Source organism: Leopardus geoffroyi, chromosome X (genome assembly GCF_018350155.1).
Source record: "Leopardus geoffroyi isolate Oge1 chromosome X, O.geoffroyi_Oge1_pat1.0, whole genome shotgun sequence".
NCBI lineage: Eukaryota > Metazoa > Chordata > Mammalia > Carnivora > Felidae > Leopardus > Leopardus geoffroyi.
The window spans coordinates 61,829,270-61,850,736 of NC_059343.1; the positions used below are offsets into that span (position 1 = coordinate 61,829,270).

The window sequence follows — 21,467 nt, forward strand, 5'->3', positions numbered from 1 at the left end:
GCATCAGCCCAAGTGTCCATTGACAGATGAATGGATAAATAAGATGTGGTATGTGTATTATTAACATAATATATATATATATATACTGGAATATTATTCAGTTATATTGCAACATATATATGTTATATAAGTTATATGTTGCATGTGTTATTTGTTGTTGCATATAATATGTTGCAATATGTTGTTGCAACAACATGGATGGAGCTAGAGAATATAATGTTAAGTAAAATAAGTCAGAGAAAGACAAATGCCATATGATTTCACTCGTATGTGAAATTTAAGAAACTAAGCAAATGAACAAAGGAAAAAAAATGAGAGAGACAAACAAGAAACAAGTTCTTAATAGAGAACAAACTCATGGTCACCAGAGGGGAGGTAGGTGGGGGGATTGGTTAAATACGTGATGGGGATTAAGGAGTGCACTTTTCCTGATGAGCACCATGTGTTGTATGTAAGTGCTGACTCACTAAATTTTGTGCATCTGAAACTAATATTACACTGTATGTTAACTATACTGGAATTAAAAATTTTAAAAGGATAAAATTTAAAAAATAGATGATAATGTTTATTTATTTGTCAATTTTTGCCTTTTAGTTAGATGGTTTAATCCATTTATATTTCAAATAATTACTCATAAGGAAGGACTGCTGCCATTTATTTTCTATATATCCTATATCTCTTATGTTTCTCAATTCTTCTATTACTGTTTTCATTTGTATTTAATTTCATTTTTCTTGTGTACCATTTTGGTTCCATAAGTGGAGAAATTTATATCAGTATTTTTCCTAATGTTTGGAAGCTGTTTAAATATCTTTCATCATTCCTTTTTTTCTACTTTACAACCTAACTTGTTTTATAGTAGTCACAGTATAAATGTCTGATACAGTTATAAACTCTTTGATTAACCTTCTCAAATACTGCATGAAACACTTTGGTTCAAGGGAGTACAGTTTGACAATAATAATTTAACTATTGTAATTTTTTTCTAGGAGTTGTCTTCCAGAATATCACCGGGTTCTAATATTATACAGTTTTACAAAATTGAAATAGATGAGTCCTCAGTATCCAAGTTGTTCTTGCTTTTTAATTTTATCACCAGTTCAGTAATGGTTTCTTAGTCTTCAAGGTATCTATGGTCAGTGATCTTGCAATAGACTATCCTTCAATAGACTATCATTTACCTTAATCACTAAGAGTCCTTTTTAAATATTACCCTGAATCTCTTTTGTAATGGAAAATTATTTGCTTTTTTAAAAAATCTCTTTTTTTTTAACGTTTATTTATTTTTGAGACAGAGAGAGAGAGAGCATGAACAGGGGAGGGTCAGAGAAAGAGGGATACAGAGAATTCGAAACAGGCTCCAGGCTCTGAGCTTGTCAGCACAGAGCCCGACGCGGGGCCTGAACCCACGGACCGCGAGATCATGACCTGAGGCAAAGTCAGACGCTTAACCGACTGAGCCACCCAGGCGCCCCAAAATCTCTTTTTGTTTTTGTTTATTTGTTTTGTTTTGTTTTTGACATTTCTAGTTTCCTCTGTCTTTAGTCTTTATGGAGTAACCAGTATTCTTACCTTCTGGTTTGGCTGTTGTGGAAGTGTAAATATAGACTTCCAGTAGGTCCAGGTAAAGAACACAAAGATGGCATGGTAGAATATGAGGTAGATAACTGAAATTTAAGAGAAAAAATCAGTGTTTACACTATTTTTTGTCCATTCCTAAGAGTTCTGAAAGACATAAAACTAAACAACAAATGTGTTTTGTTTTCCTATTACCAAGTATTTTCTAGTACTCTTATAAAATTTTAATTCTTAACTTTTTCCCATGAAGTGACAGAAACAAGATGTAGTGCCAGATTTTTAATGACACTTTCTGGAAGTTTCATGTTTTAAAAGTTACCATGTGATTCTAAAACTAAAGGGGAAATTTTCTTTATAACAATGTGAGGGAAGTTACCATCGCCACTTATCATTATCTGCCACTGTAGGTGCTAAAAGATGATAATGATATTATTTGCACAACACTACAGTTTACAATGCCATTTCATATTATCTAATTTTATTGTTTCAATAACTTTGTGAGATAGGAAGTAGGATAGGGACAGTTGTTAACTATCAGGAGTGGTTGGTTATGCAAAGTGACACAGCTATTATATAATGTATTCAGATCTTAAACACAGGGTTACTGACTGTAAATCACAAATTCTTTTCAGTAGCCTCAAAGAATACACACTTTTTAAAGAAGTAGTATGGATTCATATTTATTGAAGCCAATAATTAGAGACATTTTCTTTTTCAGCACTAGAAAGGAAGGTTCCACATGACTGCATAATTGCATCTGGTTAGGGTCACATCCTTGGACTAAGACTGGTGGGGGAATAATCTGCAGTCCTAATTTTACATAAAAATACCAATAAACTTAGTATAAAAATCACAGTGAACTTTCACTTACAACATCAACATTGTTGAAGTCATTATGTAAACAGCACTTTCAACTTTGTTAAACTAATAAAACATGACAGTATCTTCAGATTATATAGTTTTGAAATATCAGTTGTATCTTTGTGACAGCTGTAAAAGTGGCTTCCCACTGCTTAATTTTTTATACTCGTTGCCTCCTGGATAGTTCTGATATCAGAAATTTCAGTATTCTTCACAAAGGTCATTCATTATAAGACTGATGGCCAGTTTACTGTTTCATTGTGAGCCTTGCATTGCAAGGACTCAAGAAAGACTCAAGGGAATGATGCCTCAAGACCAAGTTAATACGGGTAAGCCTCTCACACATTTATGACTAAATTGAAAAAGCTGTACTCTGAGCCCAGTGCTCCTTGTCTTGTGTTCAATACCCTTTTTATGTGCTTAATTTGTGTCATTAAGAAATCTCACTTTCAAATTCAAGCAATTTAAAGTAAAACATAAAAGTTCACTGTACACATACATCTACCTTCTACTTCCCCATCCTAAGGCATAATACCCATTTATTATTTGGCATGTATCATTCCAGATCTTCTGATTTTCACATGTTTATATAAATCTATGAAGACAACATGCATATGGAATTTTTATAATATTTAAAAATTTTTATTGTATGTCTTTTGAAAAGCAATACATTCACAACATTCAAAATTTGAAGGTACAAAGTGGTACACAGGAAAGATCTCCCCTCTGTCCCTGTCTCTCAGCCACCAAGTTTCCCTCCTGAAAGCAACAAGTGTCACAATTTCATGACTTCATCCTGTACCCTTTTAGATTTTAAACATATGGAAGTACTGAAACAGGGTGGTTTTTCCACCCACACAAATAGCAGTATTTGCACTGTTTTGCACAGTTTTGCACTGATTTCTTTTTCATTTTCTCTAAGTTGGAAATAATTCTACTTACTATAACTTGGAAAGAGTGAGCTTCCTCATTCTCCTACAAACAAATGTTGCGGGGGGGGGGCACCTGGGTGGCTCAGGTCATGATCTCACGGTTCATGGGTTTAAGCCTGGCATCGGGCTCTGCACTGACAGTGTGGGCCCTGCTTGGGATTGTCTCTCTCTCCCCTCCCTCTGCCCCTCCTCTACTCACACCTTCTCTCTCTCAAAAATAAATAAAATAAATAAAATAAATAAATTTAATATGTTGCATTGGTTTTCATTGCATCAGTATACCACAATTTGACCAAACTGTTTCTTATGAAAAATATTAGTTGTTTCCTTTTTTCTTGCTATTAAAAACAATGTAATGAAAAAACCTTGCCCAAACATAGGCCCTTTGGTAGACACTGTCAAGCTGACATTAAAAAAAAAATGAAAAAAAAGCTTTTTTTCCATTGTGGGGGAACCATAGGTTCCACAGAGCCATTCAGGTGATGCTCATGCCAGGGTATTGCAGGGTGGAGCTATGAGGGGGGCCATTGAGAGAAGGGAGCATGGGGATCCTGCTCACACTGAATCCACAGACCTCCCCCCGCCACCTGACCACTGCCTCTTTCCTGCTATTGCCCTGTCCATGAACTCTTCCACACTTGCTTCATGGCTGGGCACTAGAAGCTTCCACATGGCCACTCAGTGGATTGTGGCTCTCCAGGTCCTATGATCAAGTGCTGGGGTGGTACAGTGAACAAGACTGTGGTTAGAAGGGACCTTGGACATCACCTGCTCCAACACTCATTGCACAGATTCAACTAAGGTACATACAAGGGTCTGTTATACTGTCATCTCCCTGGCAGTTTCAGGGCATGGCAGAGAGGATTTCTAAGTTCCATATGTATCACACCACGAACTGGAGGCCTATTCATCTTTACAATAAAAATTCACTTGGGGAAGAGAGAGGGAAGATAGCAGTGCAGTAGGTGGACTCTAAGCTCATCTCATCTCAGGAATACAACTAGATAATTATCAAATTATCATAAAGAGACCAGAAATAGACCTGAAGACTGACAGAACAAGCTCCACAGCTAAAGGGTGAGAAGAAGCCATATCAAAGAAGGTAGGAAGTGGAGAGGCATGGTTTAGGGGAGAAAAGGATCATGGGTGCTGTGGAGGGGAGGGAAATGTGGTCACAGAGAAGGGTGATAGAGAGCTTTGAGCACATAGGGGGATTCAAAAGAAGGTTTCCCCAAAAACCATTGGCTTGGAAAATGACGTGGGCCTAATTTCATGAGTTCTTGAAACCAGCAGGGCTTAAACCTTGGAGTTTTAAAGGTCAGCAGTCTTGGATGGGATTGAGCCTGGAGGACACTGTACTGCTCTTGGACAGAAGGCAGAAGCTGGGGGTGGACAGCAGGGAAACAGCAATCTGAAGAACAGTGGGCACACAGTGGGGAGATTATTTACTCTACTCGGAGAACATCCCTGAGATGCAGCATTCAGAGACGCCTCTCCAGGAACAAAAGTCTTGAATGGCGCTCTATCCCTCCTCTTCCCTTCAGCATAAACACAATGCCACCTGCAAGAGGCAGTACAGAACTGACACTGGCTGCCTAATGTGCTTACACCAAGCCCCATACTGCTGCACTCTTGTGGGACTGCCCTTTGCAGTCACGCTTGCCTCAGGCATGGCAGGCCTTTCTCCAAGAAAACCAGCGCAAATTCCTGCCCACACCACATGTCCTTGCCAGAAAGTTCTGAAGGACCTCAGTTCTGGTGGAAGAGTTGTCAGATTTCATTTCATAAGCAGACCGGAGCACATCTAGTTAAAACTCACTACATTCAGACCAGAGACCAAACACTGCACACACCTGGGCAAAGGGAGCCTCTGCAGACTGGCCTGAAGGAAGTGCAGACAAAACACAACAGCAGAGTACAAGCATCACACACCAAAGACATTCCTTGAAGCAACAGGCCCTTGGCATTACATGACCTATTCTTCATAAGGCCATTGCTTTCAGGATCAGGAGACATAACTGGCTTTTCCAACACACAGAAAAAGGCAGAGACATAGACAGACTGCCAAGACAGAAGAATTTCTCCTAAATGAAAGAACAAGATAAGGCCATGGCCAGAGATCTAAATAAAACAGATATAAGTAACATGACTGATGGAGAATTTATTTATTTATTTATTTTTTCAATATATGAAATTTATTGTCAAATTGGTTTCCATACAACACCCAGTGCTCATCCCAAAAGGTGCCCTCCTCAACACATCACCCACCCTCCCCTCCCTCCCACCCCCCATCAACCCTCAGTTTGTTCTCAGTTTTTAAGAGTCTCTTATGCTTTGGCTCTCTCCCACTCTAACCTCTTTTTTTTTTTCTTCCCCTCCCCCATGGGTTTCTGTTAAGTTTCTCAGGATCCACATAAGAGTGAAAACATGGCATCTGTCTTTCTCTGTATGGCTTATTTCACTTAGCATCACACTCTCCAGTTCCATCCACGTTGCTACAAAGGGCCATATTTCGTTCTTTCTCATTGCCCTGTAGTACTCCATTGTGTATATAAACCACAATTTCTTTATCCATTCATCACTGGATGGACATTTAGGCTCTTTCCATAATTTGGCTATTGTTGAGAGTGCTGCTATAAACATTGGGGTACAAGTGCCCCTATGCATCAGTACTCCTGTATCCCTTGGGTAAATTCCTAGCAGTGCTATTGCTGGGTCATAGGGTAGGTCTATTTTTAATTTTCTGAGGAACCTCCACACTGTTTTCCAGAGAGGCTGCACCAATTTGCATTCCCACCAACAGTGCAAGAGGGTTCCCGTTTCTCCACATCCTCTCCAGCATCTATAGTCTCCTGATTTGTTCATTTTGGCCACTCTGACTGGCGTGAGGTGATACCTGAGTGTGGTTTTGATTTGTATTTCCCTGATAAGGAGCGACATTGAACATCTTTTCATGTGCCTGTTGGCCATCCGGATGTCTTCTTTAGAGAAGTGTCTATTCATGTTTTCTGCCCATTTCTTCACTGGGTTATTTGTTTTTCGGGTGTGGAGTTTGGTGAGCTCTTTATAGATTTTGGATACTAGCCCTTTGTCCGATATGTCATTTGCAAATATCTTTTCCCATTCCGTTGGTTGCCTTTTAGTTTTGTTGGTTGTTTCCTTTGCTGTGCAGAAGCCTTTTATCTTCATAAGGTCCCAGTAATTCATTTTTGCTTTTATTTCCCTTGCCTTTGGGGATGTGTCGATTAAGAGATTGCTACAGCTGAGGTCAGAGAGGTCTTTTCCTGCTTTCTCCTCTAGGGTTTGGATGGTTTCCTGTCTCACATTCAGGTCCTTTATCCATTTTGAGTTTATTTTTGTGAATGGTGTACGAAAGTGGTCTAGTTTCAACCTTCTGCATGTTGCTGTCCAGTTCTCCCAGCACCATTTGTTAAAGAGACTGTCTTTTTTCCATTGGATGTTCTTTGCTGCTTTGTAAAAGAAGAGTTGGCCATACTTGTGTGGGTCTAGTTCTGGGGTTTCTATTCTATTCCATTGGTCTATGTGTCTGTTTTTGTGTCAATACTATGCTGTCTTGATGATGACAGCTTTGTAGTAGAGGCTAAAGTCTGGGAATGTGATGCCTCCTGCATTGGTAGTCTTCTTCAAAATTACTTTGGCTATTCAGGGCCTTTTGTGGTTCCATATGAATTTTAGAATTGCTTGTTCTAGCTTCGAGAAGAATGCTGGTGCAATTTTGATTGGGATTGCATTGAATGTGTAGATAGCTTTGGGTAGTATTGACATTTTGACAATATTTATTTTTCCAATCCATGAGCACGGAATGTCTTTCCATTTCTTTAAATCTTCCTCAATTACCTTCATAAGATTTCTATAGTTTTAAGCATACAGATGTTTTACATCTTTGGTTAGATTAATTCCTAGGTATTTTATGCTTCTTGGTGCAATTGTGAATGGGATCAGTTTCTTTATTTGTCTTTCTGTTGCTTCATTGTTAGTGTATAAGAATGCAACTGATTTCTGTACATTGATTTTGTGTCCTGCAACTTTGCTGAATTCATGGATCAGTTCTAGCAGACTTTTGGTGGAGTCTATCGGATTTTCCATGTATAATATCATGTCATCTGCAAAAAGCGAAAGCTTGACTTCATCTTTGCCAATTTGGATGCCTTTGATTTACTTTTGTTGTCTGATTGCTGATGCCAGCACTTCCAACACTATGTTCAACAACAGCGGTGAGTGTGGGCATCCCTGTCGTGTTCCTGATCTCAGGGAAAACGCTCTCAGTTTTTCCCCATTGAGGATGATGTTAGCTGTAGGCTTTTCATAAATGGCTTTTGTGATCGTTAAGTATGTTCCTTCTATCCCGACTTTCTCAAGGGTTTTTATTAAGAAAGGGTGCTGGATTTTGTCAAAGGCCTTTTCTGCATCGATTGACAGGATCATATGGTTCTTTTCTTTTCTTTTATTAATGTGATGTATCACGTTGATTGATTTGCGAATGTTGAACCAGCCCTGCATCCCAGGAATGAATCCCACTTGAGCATGGCGAATCATTCTTTTTCTATGCTGTTGAATTCGATTTGCTAGTATCTTATTGAGAATTTTTGCATCCATATTCATCAGGGATATTGGCCTTTAGTTCTCTTTTTTTACTGGGTCTCTGTCTGGTTTAGGAATCAAAGGAATACTGGCTTCATAGAATGAGTCTGCAAGTTTCCCTCCCCTTTCTATTTCTTGGAATAGCTTGAGAAGGATAGGTATCATCTCTGCTTTAAACGTCTGGTAGAACTCCCCTGGGAAGCCATCTGGTCCTGGACTCTTATTTGTTGGGAGATTTTTGATAACCGATTCAATTTCTTCGCTGGTTACGTGTCTGTTCAAGGTTTCTATTTCCTCCTGATTGAGTTTGGAAGAGTGTGGGTGTTTAGGAATTTGTCCATTTCTTCCAGGTTGTCCAATTTGCTGGCATATAATTTTTCATAGTATTCCCTGATAATTGTTTGTATCTCTGAGGGATTGGTTGTAATAAGTCCATTTTCATTCATGATTTTATCTATTTGGGTCATCTCCCTTTTCTTTTTGAGAAGCCTGGCTAGAGGTTTGTCAATTTTGTTTATTTTTTCAAAAAACCAACTCTTGGTTTCGTTGATCTGCTCTACAGTTTTTTTAGATTCTATATTGTTTATTTCTGCTCTGATCTTTATTATTTCTCTTCTTCTGCTGGGTTTAGGCTGCCTTTGCTGTTCTGCTCCTATTTCCTTTAGGTGTGCTGTTAGATTTTGTATTTGGGATTTTTCTTGTTTCTTGAGATAGGCCTGAATGGCAATGTATTTTCCTCTCAGGACTGCCTTCGCTGCATCCCAAAGCGTTTGGATTGTTGTATTTTCATTTTCGTTTGTTTCCATGTATTTTTTAAGTTCTTCCCTAATTGCCTGGTTGACCCACTCATTCTTTAGTAGGGTGTTCTTTAACCTCCATGTTTTTGGAGGTTTTCCAGACTTTTTCCTGTGGTTGATTTCAAGCTTCATACAATTGTGGTCTGAAAGTATGCATGGTATAATTTCAATTCTTGTATACTTATAAAGGGCTGTTTTGTGACCCAGTATATGATCTATCTTGGAGAATGTTCCATGTGCACTTGAGAAGAAAGTATATTCTGTTGCTTTGCGATGCAGAGTTCTAAATATATCTGTCAAGTCCACCTGATCCAATGTGTCATTCAAGGCCCTTGTTTCTTTATTGACCATGTGTCTAGATGATCTATCCATTTGTGTAAGTGGAGTGTTAAAGTCCCCTGCAATTACCACCTTCTTCTCAATAAGGTTGCTTATGTTTGTGAGTAATTGTTTTATATATTTGGGGGCTCCAGTATTCGGTGCATAGACATTTATAATTGGTACTTCTTCCTGATGGATAGTCCCTGTAATTATTATATAATGCCCTTCTTCATCTCTTGTTACAGCCTTTAATTTAAAGTCTAGTTTGTCTGATATAAGTATGGCTACTCCAGCTTTCTTTTGGCTTCCAGTAACATAATAAAGAGTTCTCCATCCCATCACTCTCAATCTAAAGGTGTCCTCAGATCTAAAATGTGTCTCTTGTAGACAGCAAATAGATAGGTCTTGCTTTTTATCCATTCTGATACCCTATGTCTTTGGTTGGCACATTTAATCCATTTACATTCAGCGTTATTATAGAAAGATACAGGTTTAGAGTCATTGTGATGTCTGTATGTTTTATGCTTGTAGCGATGTCTCTGGTACTTTGTCTCACAGGATCCCCCTTAGGATCTCTTGTAGGGCTGGTTTAGTGGTGACAAATTCCTTCAGTTTTTGTTTGTTTGGGAAGACCTTTATCTCTCCTTCTATTCTAAATGACAGACTTGCTGGATAAAGGATTCTCGGCTGCATATTTTTTTGTTCAATACATTGAAGATCTCGTGGCAATTCTTTCTGGCCTGCTAAGTTTCAAAAGAGAGATCAGTCACGAGTCTTATAGGTCTCCCTTTATAAGTTAGGGCACGTTTATCCCTTGCTGCTTTCAGAATTTTCTCTTCATCCTTGTATTTTGCCAGTTTCACTATGATATGTCGTGCAGAAGATCGATTCAAGTTACGTCTGAAGGGAGTTCTCTGTGCCTCTTGGATTTCGATGTCTTTTTCCTTCCCCAGATCAGGGAAGTTCTCAGCTATTATTTCCTCAAGGACACCTCAGCACCTTTCCCTCTCTCTTCCTCCTCTGGGATACCAATTATGCGTATATTATTTCTTTTTAGTGTGTCACTTAGTTCTCTAATTTTCCCCTCATACTCCTGGATTTTTTTATCTCTCTTTTTCTCAGCTTCCTCTTTTTCCATAACTTTATCTTCTAGTTCATCTATTCTCTCCTCTGCCTCTTCAATCCGAGCCATCGTTGTTTCCATTTTGTTTTGCATTTCGTTTAAAGCGTTTTTCAGCTCCTCCTGACTGTTCCTTAGTCCCTTGATCTCTGTCGCAAGAGATTCTCTGCTGTCTTCTATACTGTTTTCAAGCCCAGCGATTAATTTTATGACTATTATTCTAAATTCACTTTCTGTTATATTGTTTAAATCCTTTTTGATCAGTTCATTAGCTGTGTTATTTCCTGGAGATTCTCCTGAGGGGAATTCTTCCGTTTGGTCATTTTGGATAGTCCCTGGAGTGGTGCGGACCTGCAGGGCACTTCCCCTGTGCTGTGGTGTATAACTGGAGTTGGTGGGCGGGGCCGCAGTGAGACCTGATGTCTGCCCCCAGCCCACCACTGGGGCCACAGTCAGACTGGTGTGTGCCTTCTCTTTCCTTCTCCTAGGGGCGGGATTCACTGTGGGGTGGCGTTGACCATCTGGGCTACTTGCACACTGCCAGCTTGTGGTCCTGGGGATCTGGTGTATTAGCTGGGGTGGGTACGCAAGGTGCAGGGGGGCAGGAGGGGCAGGCTTAGCTTGCTTCTCCTTAGGTGATCCACTTCAGGAGGGGCCCTTGGCAGTGGGAGGGAGTCACACCCGCTGCCGGAGGGTTGACTCTGCAGAAACACCGAGTTGGGTGTTTGGGCGGAGCAAGTTCCCTGGCAGGAACTGGTTCCCTTTGGGATTTCGGCTGGGGGATGGGCAAGGGAGATGGCGTTGGTGAGCGCCTTTGTACCCCGCCAAGCTGAGCTCTGTCGTCTGGGGCTCAACAACTCTCCCTCCCATTGTCTTCCAGCCCTCCCGTTCTCCGAGCAGAGCTGTTAGCTTATAACCTCCAGATGTCAAGTCCCGCTTGCTGTGGGAACACACTCCATCCAGCCCCTCGGATTTTGCCAGCCAGATTCGGGGCCTCTGCTTGGCCGGTGGGCCGCCCCTCTGCCCCAGCTCCCTCCCACCAGTCCGTGGAGCACGCACCGCCTCGCCGCCCTTCCTACCCTCTTCCGTGGGCCTCTAGTCTGCGCTTGGCTCCAGAGACTCCGTTCTGCTAGTCTTCTGGCGGTTTTCTGGGTTAGTTAGGCAGGTGTAGGTGGAATCTAAGTGATCAGCAGGATGCGCGGTGAACCCAGCGTCCTCCTAAGCCGCCATCTTCAGAACCCCCTGCAATCTACATATTCAGTGCAATCCCTATCAAAGTAACACCAGCATTCTTCACAGAGTGAGAACAAATAATCCTAAAATTTGTATGGAACCAGAAAAGACCCCGAATAGCCAAAGAAATCTTGGAAAAGAAAACCAAAGCAGGAGGCATCACAATCCCAGACTTCAAGCTGTACTACAAAGCCGTAATTATCAAGATAGTATGTTACTGGCACAAAAACAGACACTCAGTCAATAGAACAGAATAGAGAACCCAGAAATGGACCCACAAACATATGACCTACTAATCTTTGACAAATCAGAAAAGGATATCCAATGGGTTAAAGACAGTTTCTTCAGCACGTGATGCTGGGAAAACTGGACAGCGACATGCAGAAGACTAAACCAGGACCCCTATCTTAGACCATACACAAAAATAAATTCAAAATTGGTGAAAGACCTAAATGTAAGAGAGGAAGCCACTAAAATCCTTGAGGAGAAAGCAGACAAAAAACCTCTTTTATCTTGTCCACAGAAAGTACTTACTCAACACATCTCCAGAGGCAAGGGAAACAAAAGCAAAAATGAAGTATTGGGACCTCATCAAAATAAAAAGCTTCTGCACAGCCAAGGAAACAATCAGCAAATCTAAAAGGCAACCGACAGAATGGGAGAAGATATTTGCAAATGACATATCAGAGAAAGGGTTAGTATCCAAGATCTATAAGGAACTTACCAAACTCAACACCCAAAAAACAAATAATCCAGTAAAGAAATGGGCAAAAGACACGAATCGACACTTCTCCAAAGAAGACATCCAGATGGTGAACATGAAAAAATGCTCACCATCACTCATCATCGGGGAAATACAAATCAAAACCTCAAAGAGATACCACCTCACACCTGTTACAGTGATTAACATTAACAACTCAGGCAAGAACAGATGTAGGCGAGGATGCGGAAAGAGGATCTCTTTTGCACTGCTGGTGGGAATGCAGGCTGGTCAGACACTCTGGAAAACAGTATGGAGGTTCCTCAAAAAATTAAAAATAGAACTACCCTACGACCCAACTATGGCACTACTAGGTACTTATCCAAGGGATACAGGTATGCTATTTCGAAGGGACACATGCACCCCAATGTTTATAGCAGCACTATCAACAATAGCCAAAGTATGGAAAGGACCCAATGTTCATTGTTGGATGAATGGTAAAGAGGATGTGGTATATGTTTATTCAATGGAGTATTACTCAGCAATCAAAAAGAATGAAATCTTGTCATTTGCAACTATGTGGATGGAACTAGAGGGTATTATGCTAAGTGAAATTAGTCAGAGAAAGACAAATATCATATGACTTCACTCATTTGAGGACTTTAAGACACAGAGCTGATGAACACAAGGGAAGGGAAGAAAAAATAATATGAAAACAGGAAGCGGGACAAAAGATAAGAAAGTCTTAAAAATGGAGAACAGAGAGTTACTAGAAGGGTTGTGGGAGGGGGGATGGGATAAATGTGTAAGGGGCATTAAGGAATCTACTCCTGAAATCATTGTTGCACTATATGCTAACTAATGTGGATGTAAATTAAAGAAAATTAAATTAAGATAAATGAAAAAGAAAAAGAAAAAGAAAACCAATGCTGGAGGCAACATAATTCTGGACTTCAAGCTGTATTACAAAGCTGTAATCATCAAGACAGTATGGCTCTTGCACAAAAAGAGATACATAGATCAAGGGAAAAGAAGAGAGAACCCAGAAATGGACTCACAAATATATGGCCAATTAATCTTTGACAAAACAGGAAAGAATATCCAATAGCAAAAAAGATAGTCTCCTTAGCAAATAGTGTTGGTAAAACTGGACAGCAACATGCAGAATAATGGACCTGAACCACTTTTTACACCATACACAAAAATCAAACTTAAAATGGATGAAAGACCTAAATTTGAGACTGAAAACCATCAAAATCCTAGAGGAGAAAACAGGCAACAACCTTTTGACCTCGGCTATAGAACTTCTTACTGGACATGTCTCCAGGGGCAAGGGAAACAAAAGCAAAAGTGTACTATTTGGACCTCATCACGAAAAAACAGCTTCTGCACAGTGAAGGAAAGAATCAACAAAATCAAAGGCAATTGATGGAATGGGAGAAGATATTTGCAAATGACATATCTGATAAAGGGTTAGTATCTAAAATCTATAAATATTTTATCAAACATAAAACCCCAAAACAAATAATCCAGTGAAGAAATGGGCAGAAGGCATGAACGCACACTTTTCCAAAGAAGACATCCAGATAGCCAACAGACACATGAAAAGATGCTCAACATCACTTATCATCAGGGAAATACAAATCAAAACCCCAATGAGATACCACCTCACATTTGTCAGAATGGCTAAAGTTAAGTCAGGAAACAACAGATATTGGCGAAGATGCAGAGGAAGAGGAGTCCTTTTGCACTGCTAGTGGGAATACAAACTGGTTCAGTCACTCTGGAAAACATTATGGAGGTTCCTCAAAAAATTACATATAGAGCTACCCTAGGGCCCAACAATTACACTACTAGGTATTTATCCAAAGATAAAAAAAATGCTGATTCGAAGGGGCACATGCACCTCAATGTTTATAATAGCAGTATCAACGGTAGCCAATTTATGGAAAGAGCCTAAATGTACATTAACTGATGAATGGATGAAGAATATGTGGTATATATACACAATGGAATATTACTCAGCAATAAAAAAGAATTAAATTTTGCCACTTGCAACAATGTGGATGGAACTAGAATGTATTATGCTAAATGAAATAAAGTCAGTCACAGAAAGATAAATATCATATGAGTTCACTTATATGGGGAATTTAAGAAAGAAAACAGATGAATATAGGGGAAGGGAAGTAAACATAAGATCAAAACAGAGTGGGTGGCAAACCATAACAGACTCTTAAATGCAGAAAACAAACTGAGGGCTGTTGGAGGATTGTTGAGTCAGGGGATGGTCTAAATGGGGGATGGGTATTAAGGAGGGCACTTGTTGGGATGAGCACTGGGTGTTATATGTAAGTGACAAATCACTAAATTCTACTCTTGACACCATTATTACAATATATGTTAACTTAGATTTAAATAAAAAATGAGGCTTAACCTCTGAAAATAGGCTTTCTTCAACTCCCAGTAGTAACCAATAGCCACACTATGAGTTTTTCTTTTTTTCTAATGTTTATTTTTGAGAGAGAGAGAGAGAGAGAGAAAAAGACACAGAGCGTGAATGGTGGAGGGGCAGAGAGAGAAGGAGACACAAAATCCAAAGCAGGCTCCAGGCTCTGAGCTGACAGCACAGAGCCGACATGGGGCTCAAACCACAAACTCTGAGATCATGACCTGAGCTGAAGTCAGATGCTCAAACGACTGAGCCACCCAGGCACCCCAAGTTAGGTTTCTTTATTATCATTTCCTTACTAGGTTTCTTACTATTTCACCTAAAATACAAAAATCCATTTATAATCTAAGTTATAAGGTGTGGTCTTAATTGAGATTCTTAACCATATATTTGTGTTGACAAATTTTGGTTTTGTTTTTTAAGTAATGATTTGTCTTAGGCAAATACTTTGTATAACAAAGTAATGAAAGGCCCACCTAGTGGAAGCAAACTTAAACCCAATTCAACTACCGCTGAAAAAAAATAGTTTGGTTCTTCAGGGGCAATCATTAGCAAAACAATAAATAAAACTCTTTATTTTACCAGTTCTGTAGCTTTTATAGCTGTACTCTAAAATCTTTGTCATGTGATAAAAATTACTCCAGAAGAATCAAATCATATACTAATGAATGAACATGCGTGAAAGATTGTGCGATCAATAGATCTGACAGAAAAACTATAGTTAAAATGTTAAGTAGAACAAATTGGTCTTTAAAATTTTTAGTTCCTTTCCTTTAAAAAATTACTGGGTCTTCCAAGAAAATACAAAACCATAAGGCTGTAAGTAAATAATAGTTGTGTTTAGGCTATTACAGTGCAGGTTATCCTTAAGGCCACATATATCCTGCTTTACTGCTGCCTGCACTCTGCTGGGTTTTGATCTTTTTTTTTCAAGTCATAGTCTGGATAATTTTCCTTATCTTCTTCTTCCCCTTCCTCATCTGCTTCTTCATCAAAATCATCATCATCATCAACTTCAAGAGCTTCTTTAGTAAAGTATAACACTGATCTTGGGATTATATTCTCATGTAAAATGCGACCAATTTCAGTCTGCAGCAAGGATAGCTTCAGCAGCAACATCCAGATCTCCACTCTTTGGAACTTCAAGAGGGGCAAAAAAAATTAAAGAAAGAGTCATTGGAAACTGTTTTGGCCACAATACAAACTATCTCACGTCCCTGTGTTTCTGCTGCTTCTTAATGGTTTTCAAAATGATATTCTTTCCTTTTATTCCAATCTGGCATCCTGTACAACCCATAATTTCTGGTCTATCAAAAAAAAAAGGGATCAGAATCATCCGCTTCTGACCTCATCCTCTATATCTTGTCAACACTTTATTTTCGAAATATTCATTGGGTTCAAAGTGAAATTCTAAGACAAAACTCATCTGCTGGTCAGCATCTGAGAACTTCACTTTACTATCTTTCAAGTGCTTTAGAACAGGTTCACCATGCCCCTGAGCCATATCACTGAGCAAGTCAACATTCTTAAAAACAATCAACCAGAATTCAGGAATTCCCTTGGGGTCTTCTTTTTCCTCAACCTTTTCCTCATCTTTAATCTTGGCTTTTTCTTTCAGCTCCTCAGAAATTTCATCCTCCTCATATGGTTTCCATTCAAATTCTTCTTCTATAGGTTCATAAATTGCATTAATGATCTCAAATCAGTTATCAAATAGAGGCTGATAGAGAACAGCATACTATCTTTCAAGATCATGAACTTCCTCATGGAATTTGGTTTCTATCTGTGCACATTTAACTTGAAGGTTTTTGAGAACATTCACTCGTCTTTTAATTACCCTAGGCAAGTTGTCAATTTCTGCCATGTTGAAGTAAGAACTCCAAATATCGGTGGCGAGAATGGGGAGCCAACTGGCTGGAGCTGCCCAGGCAGTGACTCAGGGTGGCAGAGGGAGGAGCAGGAGGTTGTTCCACAAGCAGATAATACTAAAAAAGTCATCAATGTTTTATAGTTTTCAGAGTACAAGTCTTTCACCTCCTTGGTTAAATTTTTTTATTGTTATTTGTGTGTGTGTGTGTGTGTGTGTGTGTGCAATTGTAAATGGAATTATTTTCTTTATTTCTCTGCTACTTTGTTATTAGTGAATAAACATGCTATCGATTTCTTGGTATTAACTTTTTGTCCTGCAACTTCACTGAGTTCATTTATTATTTCTGGTAGTTTTTGGTGGAGTTTTTTTGGGTTTTCTATATATTGTATTATGTCAGCTGTAAATAGTGACCATTTAACTTCTCCCTTACCAATATGGATGCTTCTTATTTCTTTTTCTTGCCAGATTGCTGTGGCTAGGACTTCCAGTACTGTGTTGAATAAAAGTTGCAAGACTGGACATCTTTGTCTTGTTCCTGCTTTTAGAGAAAAAGCACTCAATTTTTCACCATTGAGTATGATAGCTGTGGGTATTTCATACATAGCCTTTACAATGTTGAGGTATGTTCCCTCTAGATTCACTTTGTTGAGACTTTTTATCATGAACAGATGTTTGATTTTTGTCAAATGCTTTTTCTGCATCTATTGAGATCATATGATTTATATCCTTTGTTTTGTTGATGTAGTATATCACATTGATTGATTTGCAAATATTGAACCATTCTTACATCCCCAGAATAAATCCCACTTGATTGTAGTGAATGATCTGTTAATGTATTGTTGAATACAGTTTGATAATTCTTTGTTGAGGATTTTTACATCTCTGTTTATCAAGCATATTAGCCTACAGTTTTCTCTGTTTGTGGTATCTGTCGGCTTTTGGTATCAGGGTAATGCTGATCTCATAGAATGTATTTACAAACTTTTCTTCCTCTTCTATTTTTTGGAAAAGTTTGAGGAGAATAGATATTAATTCTTCTTTAAATGTTTGGTAGAATTTACCTGTGAATCCATCTGATCCTGTACTTTTAATTTTGGGTAGTTTTTTGATTACCAATTCAATTTTTTTTACTAGTAATTGATCTGCTGAGATTTTGTTTCTTTATAATTTAGTTTTGGAAGATTGTATGTTTTTAGGATTTTATTCATTTCTTCTAGATTGTCCAATTTGTTGGCATATAATCTTTCATAGTATTCTCTTGTAATCCTTTGTAACAACTGGTGAGTCTGGCTAAGGGTTTACTAATTTGGTTTATCTTTTCAAAGAACCAGCTCTTGATTTTGTTAATCTTTTCTATTGTTTTTTTTCTCTATTTCATTTATTTCTGCTCTAATCTTTATTTCCTTCATTTTGCTAGCTTTGGGCTTTGCGTGTTCTCCTTTTACTACTTCCTTTAGGTATATGGTTAGGTTGTTTATTTCAGCTTTTTCTTGTTTCATGAGATAGGCCTGTATTACTATACATTTTACTCTTTATAATTGTTTTCACTGTGTCCCAAAGATTTTGGACTATTGTGTTTTCATTTTTATCTGTTTCCATATTTTTGTGTCATTTTCTTTGATTTCTTCATAAATCCATTGGTTGCTTAGTGCCATTTTGGTTAGCCTTCATGTATTTGTGGGTGTTTTCGAGTTTTTTCCCTGTGATTGATTTCTAGTTATATACTATGGTGGTTGGAAAAGGTGTATGGTGTGATTTCAATTTTCTTAAATTTATTGAGACCTGTTTTTTGGCCTAACGTGATCTATTCTGGAAAATGTTCCATGTGCACTTGAAATAATGTATATTCTGTTGTTTTTGGATGGAATGTTCTGTATATATCTGTTATATCCATCTGATCTAATGTGTTATTCAAGAGCTCGTTTCTGTATTGATTTTCTGCTTGAATGATCGATCTATTGATGTAAGTGTGGTGTTAAAGTCTCCTACGATTATATTGCCATCAATTTCTCTCCTTATGTATGTTAATATTTTCTTTATGTATTTAGGTGCTCCAATGTTGAATGTGTAAATATTTATAATTGTTATATCCTCTTACTGGACTGTCGCCTTTATCATTATGTAATACTCTTCTTTGTATTTTGTTATAGTCTTTGTTTTAAAGTCTATTTTGCATGATGCAAGTATTCCTATCCTGGTTGTTTTTCACTTCCAATTGAATGGTAAATGTTTTTCTATTTCCTCACTTAAGTTTGTTTGTGTCTTTACTTTTGTAAGTTTATTTAAGAGAGAGAGAGAAAGAGGGAGAGAGAGAGCAAGCAGGGGATGGGCAGAGAGAGGAAGAGGATCCCAAGGAGGCTCCTCACTGTCAGCATAGAGTCCATTGCAGTGCTTGAACCATGAGATCGTGCCCTGAGCTGAAACCAAGAGTCAGAAGCTTAACCAACTCAGATACCCAGGCACCCCTGTATGTGTCTTTAGATTTGAGATGATACACCACTGAATCTTGCCTTAACCTTAACCTCTGCAATAATTACAAAGAACTCATGCTTTCTACTTTATACATTTCTATATTGTTTACATTTTGTGAGGTTCTATTACTCATAATCGAGAAAAACAATAAAATTTTATTTTTTAACTTTATCACTGGGGAAACATTAAATAAATCATAGTATATGTATACTGTTTCATATCCTGAGATTAAAAAATGAAATACATTGTTATATGTTAACATGGAAAGGAATCTATATTATTGAGAAAAGTAGGTCATAGAATAATATGCACAGTATAATCCAGTTAAAAAAATACAAGTCTATACAAATATATGCATCTGTATTCATATGTTTGTATGTAAAAACAGAGAAAAAGATCGATGATACAAATCAAAGTAAATATGGTAGTTATCTATAAGTAGTGATGGGTATGAGGCAGTATGAGGAGGACTTAAATTTTTTATTTTATATATTTTTGTATTGTTTAAATATTCAGTAAGCATTTTTGTAACAAAATTATTAATGCTAGTTATATTATTAATCATTCTTAATATAATAACTAAAGTTATAATTATACTGAAATTAACATAACATTCTTTTAGAAGGGGGTTAGCCTCTAAAGAGAGCTTCATTTGGTCCCCAAACCCACATTATATAGTAATTTTACAACAATGAGTATAAAATAGGCTATTATTAAGAGCACTAAAATAACTGCCCAAAACCTAATTGAGGATTTCCTATGCAGTATGAAAGTAAGGATAAAAGATCATACTGTGGCCCAAGCATTTCCTTCTCAGTGCCCTCTTACTTTCCTGGTGTCTAATATATGACCAATAAATCAAAATTCATATAATTAAGAAGTAGACACAAAGCACATACTTCCATGCTCTGGGATTTCAAATGGAAACCTAAATAATTTCTTATATTAACTTGTTAGGGCTATGATAACAAAGTCTACAGACTGAATGGCTTAAACAACAGAAATTTACTTTCTCACAATTTTGGAGGCTAGAAGTCTAACATTAAGGGATTGACAGGGTTGGTTTCTTCTGAGACGTTTTTTCTTGCTTTGTAGATGGTCATCTTCTTGTGTCCTCACATGGTCTTTAGAATTGTGTGTCTGTATCCTAATATCCTCTTTTTATAAGGACACCAGTCATAATGATTAGGGCTCACCCTACTGACCTCATTTGAAGTTAATTACCTCTTTAAAAAACCTATCTCTAAATACATTCACAGTCTGAGGTGGTGGGGGTTGGGATTTCAACATATAAATGTCAGGAGGACAAAATTCAGCCCACAGAAGTTCAAGTATTTAGGAATTACATCTATGTCTAAAAAAGTAAATAACTACAAGTATCTTTAACTTTAAAAGGGAAAACCAGAGAATTTAGTATGCAAGCTACTACGCAAATGAATTCTCAAAGGATGAGTGAAACTTTTGCTTAAAACAATTAATGGACATTTTCCAAGATAAGCAACTATAGTAAATATGTTACTCTTGATTATATGTGGATTTTCTGACAGATTGTGCCTGATCTCATTCCTAAATTCATTCCCTATCCTCACCTATCCTTGGATCCTACTAAATTTCTAACATCGAGCACATCTCAGATCCTCACATCAAGATTTTCAAAATACAGATACTATGATGCTGAAAAGATCATCTATGACACACAGTCTTATTAAAGCAAAATTATTATTATTGGCCTTGTTTCTAGTATGATCTATTGAAAAAGATATGGACTCATGTCTTAAAAAATAATTAGTCCTGCATAATCAAGGATTTTATAGTAAATAATATTCTGGACTGTCATTGATCTGGGCTTTAGTTCTTTCTGTACACTAGACACAATCTGATTAGGTCAACATACGTTACTTCTTTTGATCTCAGTTGTTCTACTTACAAAATATGAGTGCAGGGCTTCTTACAATATATTTATAAAGGTAGGAATTATCGTCCTAAAATATATTATGCTTCTTAGAAGAAAGATCTTTTAGGTCCTTCCCAATGTTAATAACAATAACAATAATAGTATCTACTACTATTTATTTTGTACTTATAATATATCAGGCACTATGCCAAGAGACTTATATACATCATCTGATTTTAGTGCTCTACACACCATGTAAGACAATTACTTTTGGGAGCCTGGGTGGCTCAGTCATTAAGCACCTGACTTTGGCTCAGGTCATGATCTCACAGTTTGTGAGTTTGAGTCCCACATGGGGTGAGCACAAGCCCCACTTTGGGAGACCTCTAGCCCCGCTTTGGGTGAGCATCAGCCCCACTTTAGGTGATCTCGAGTCCCGCTTTGGGGGAACACTAGCCCTGTTTTGGGTGATCCCTGCTTCTCTCTCTCTCTCTCTCTCTCTCTCTCTCTCTCTCTCTCCCTCTCTTTGCCCCTCCTTGGATTCTCTCTCTCTCTCTCTCTCTCTCTCTCTCTCAAAAAAGAAGAAGACAGTTACTTTTAGAACAATTTTACAGATGAAGAAAGTGAAACTTAGTGAG

At 38.0% G+C, this 21,467-nt stretch overlaps 1 protein-coding gene and 1 pseudogene across 2 annotated transcripts in view; both read right to left on the reverse strand.

Annotated features, from left to right (window-relative positions):
• The window catches only part of ZDHHC15 (zinc finger DHHC-type palmitoyltransferase 15), a 204,356-nt gene that overhangs the window by 115,421 nt on the left and 67,468 nt on the right, over nucleotides 1-21,467 (reverse strand). For both annotated transcript variants that reach the window (XR_006710984.1, XM_045472156.1), the window contains exon 3: nucleotides 1,573-1,667. Coding sequence is in view for 1 of the 2 variants with exons in the window: in XM_045472156.1 (XP_045328112.1) it covers nucleotides 1,573-1,667 (95 nt within the window). In the remaining variant the exon portion in view is untranslated. The remainder of the gene's footprint in view (nucleotides 1-1,572; nucleotides 1,668-21,467) is intronic.
• Nucleotides 15,182-16,504, reverse strand: LOC123595018 (annotated as a pseudogene).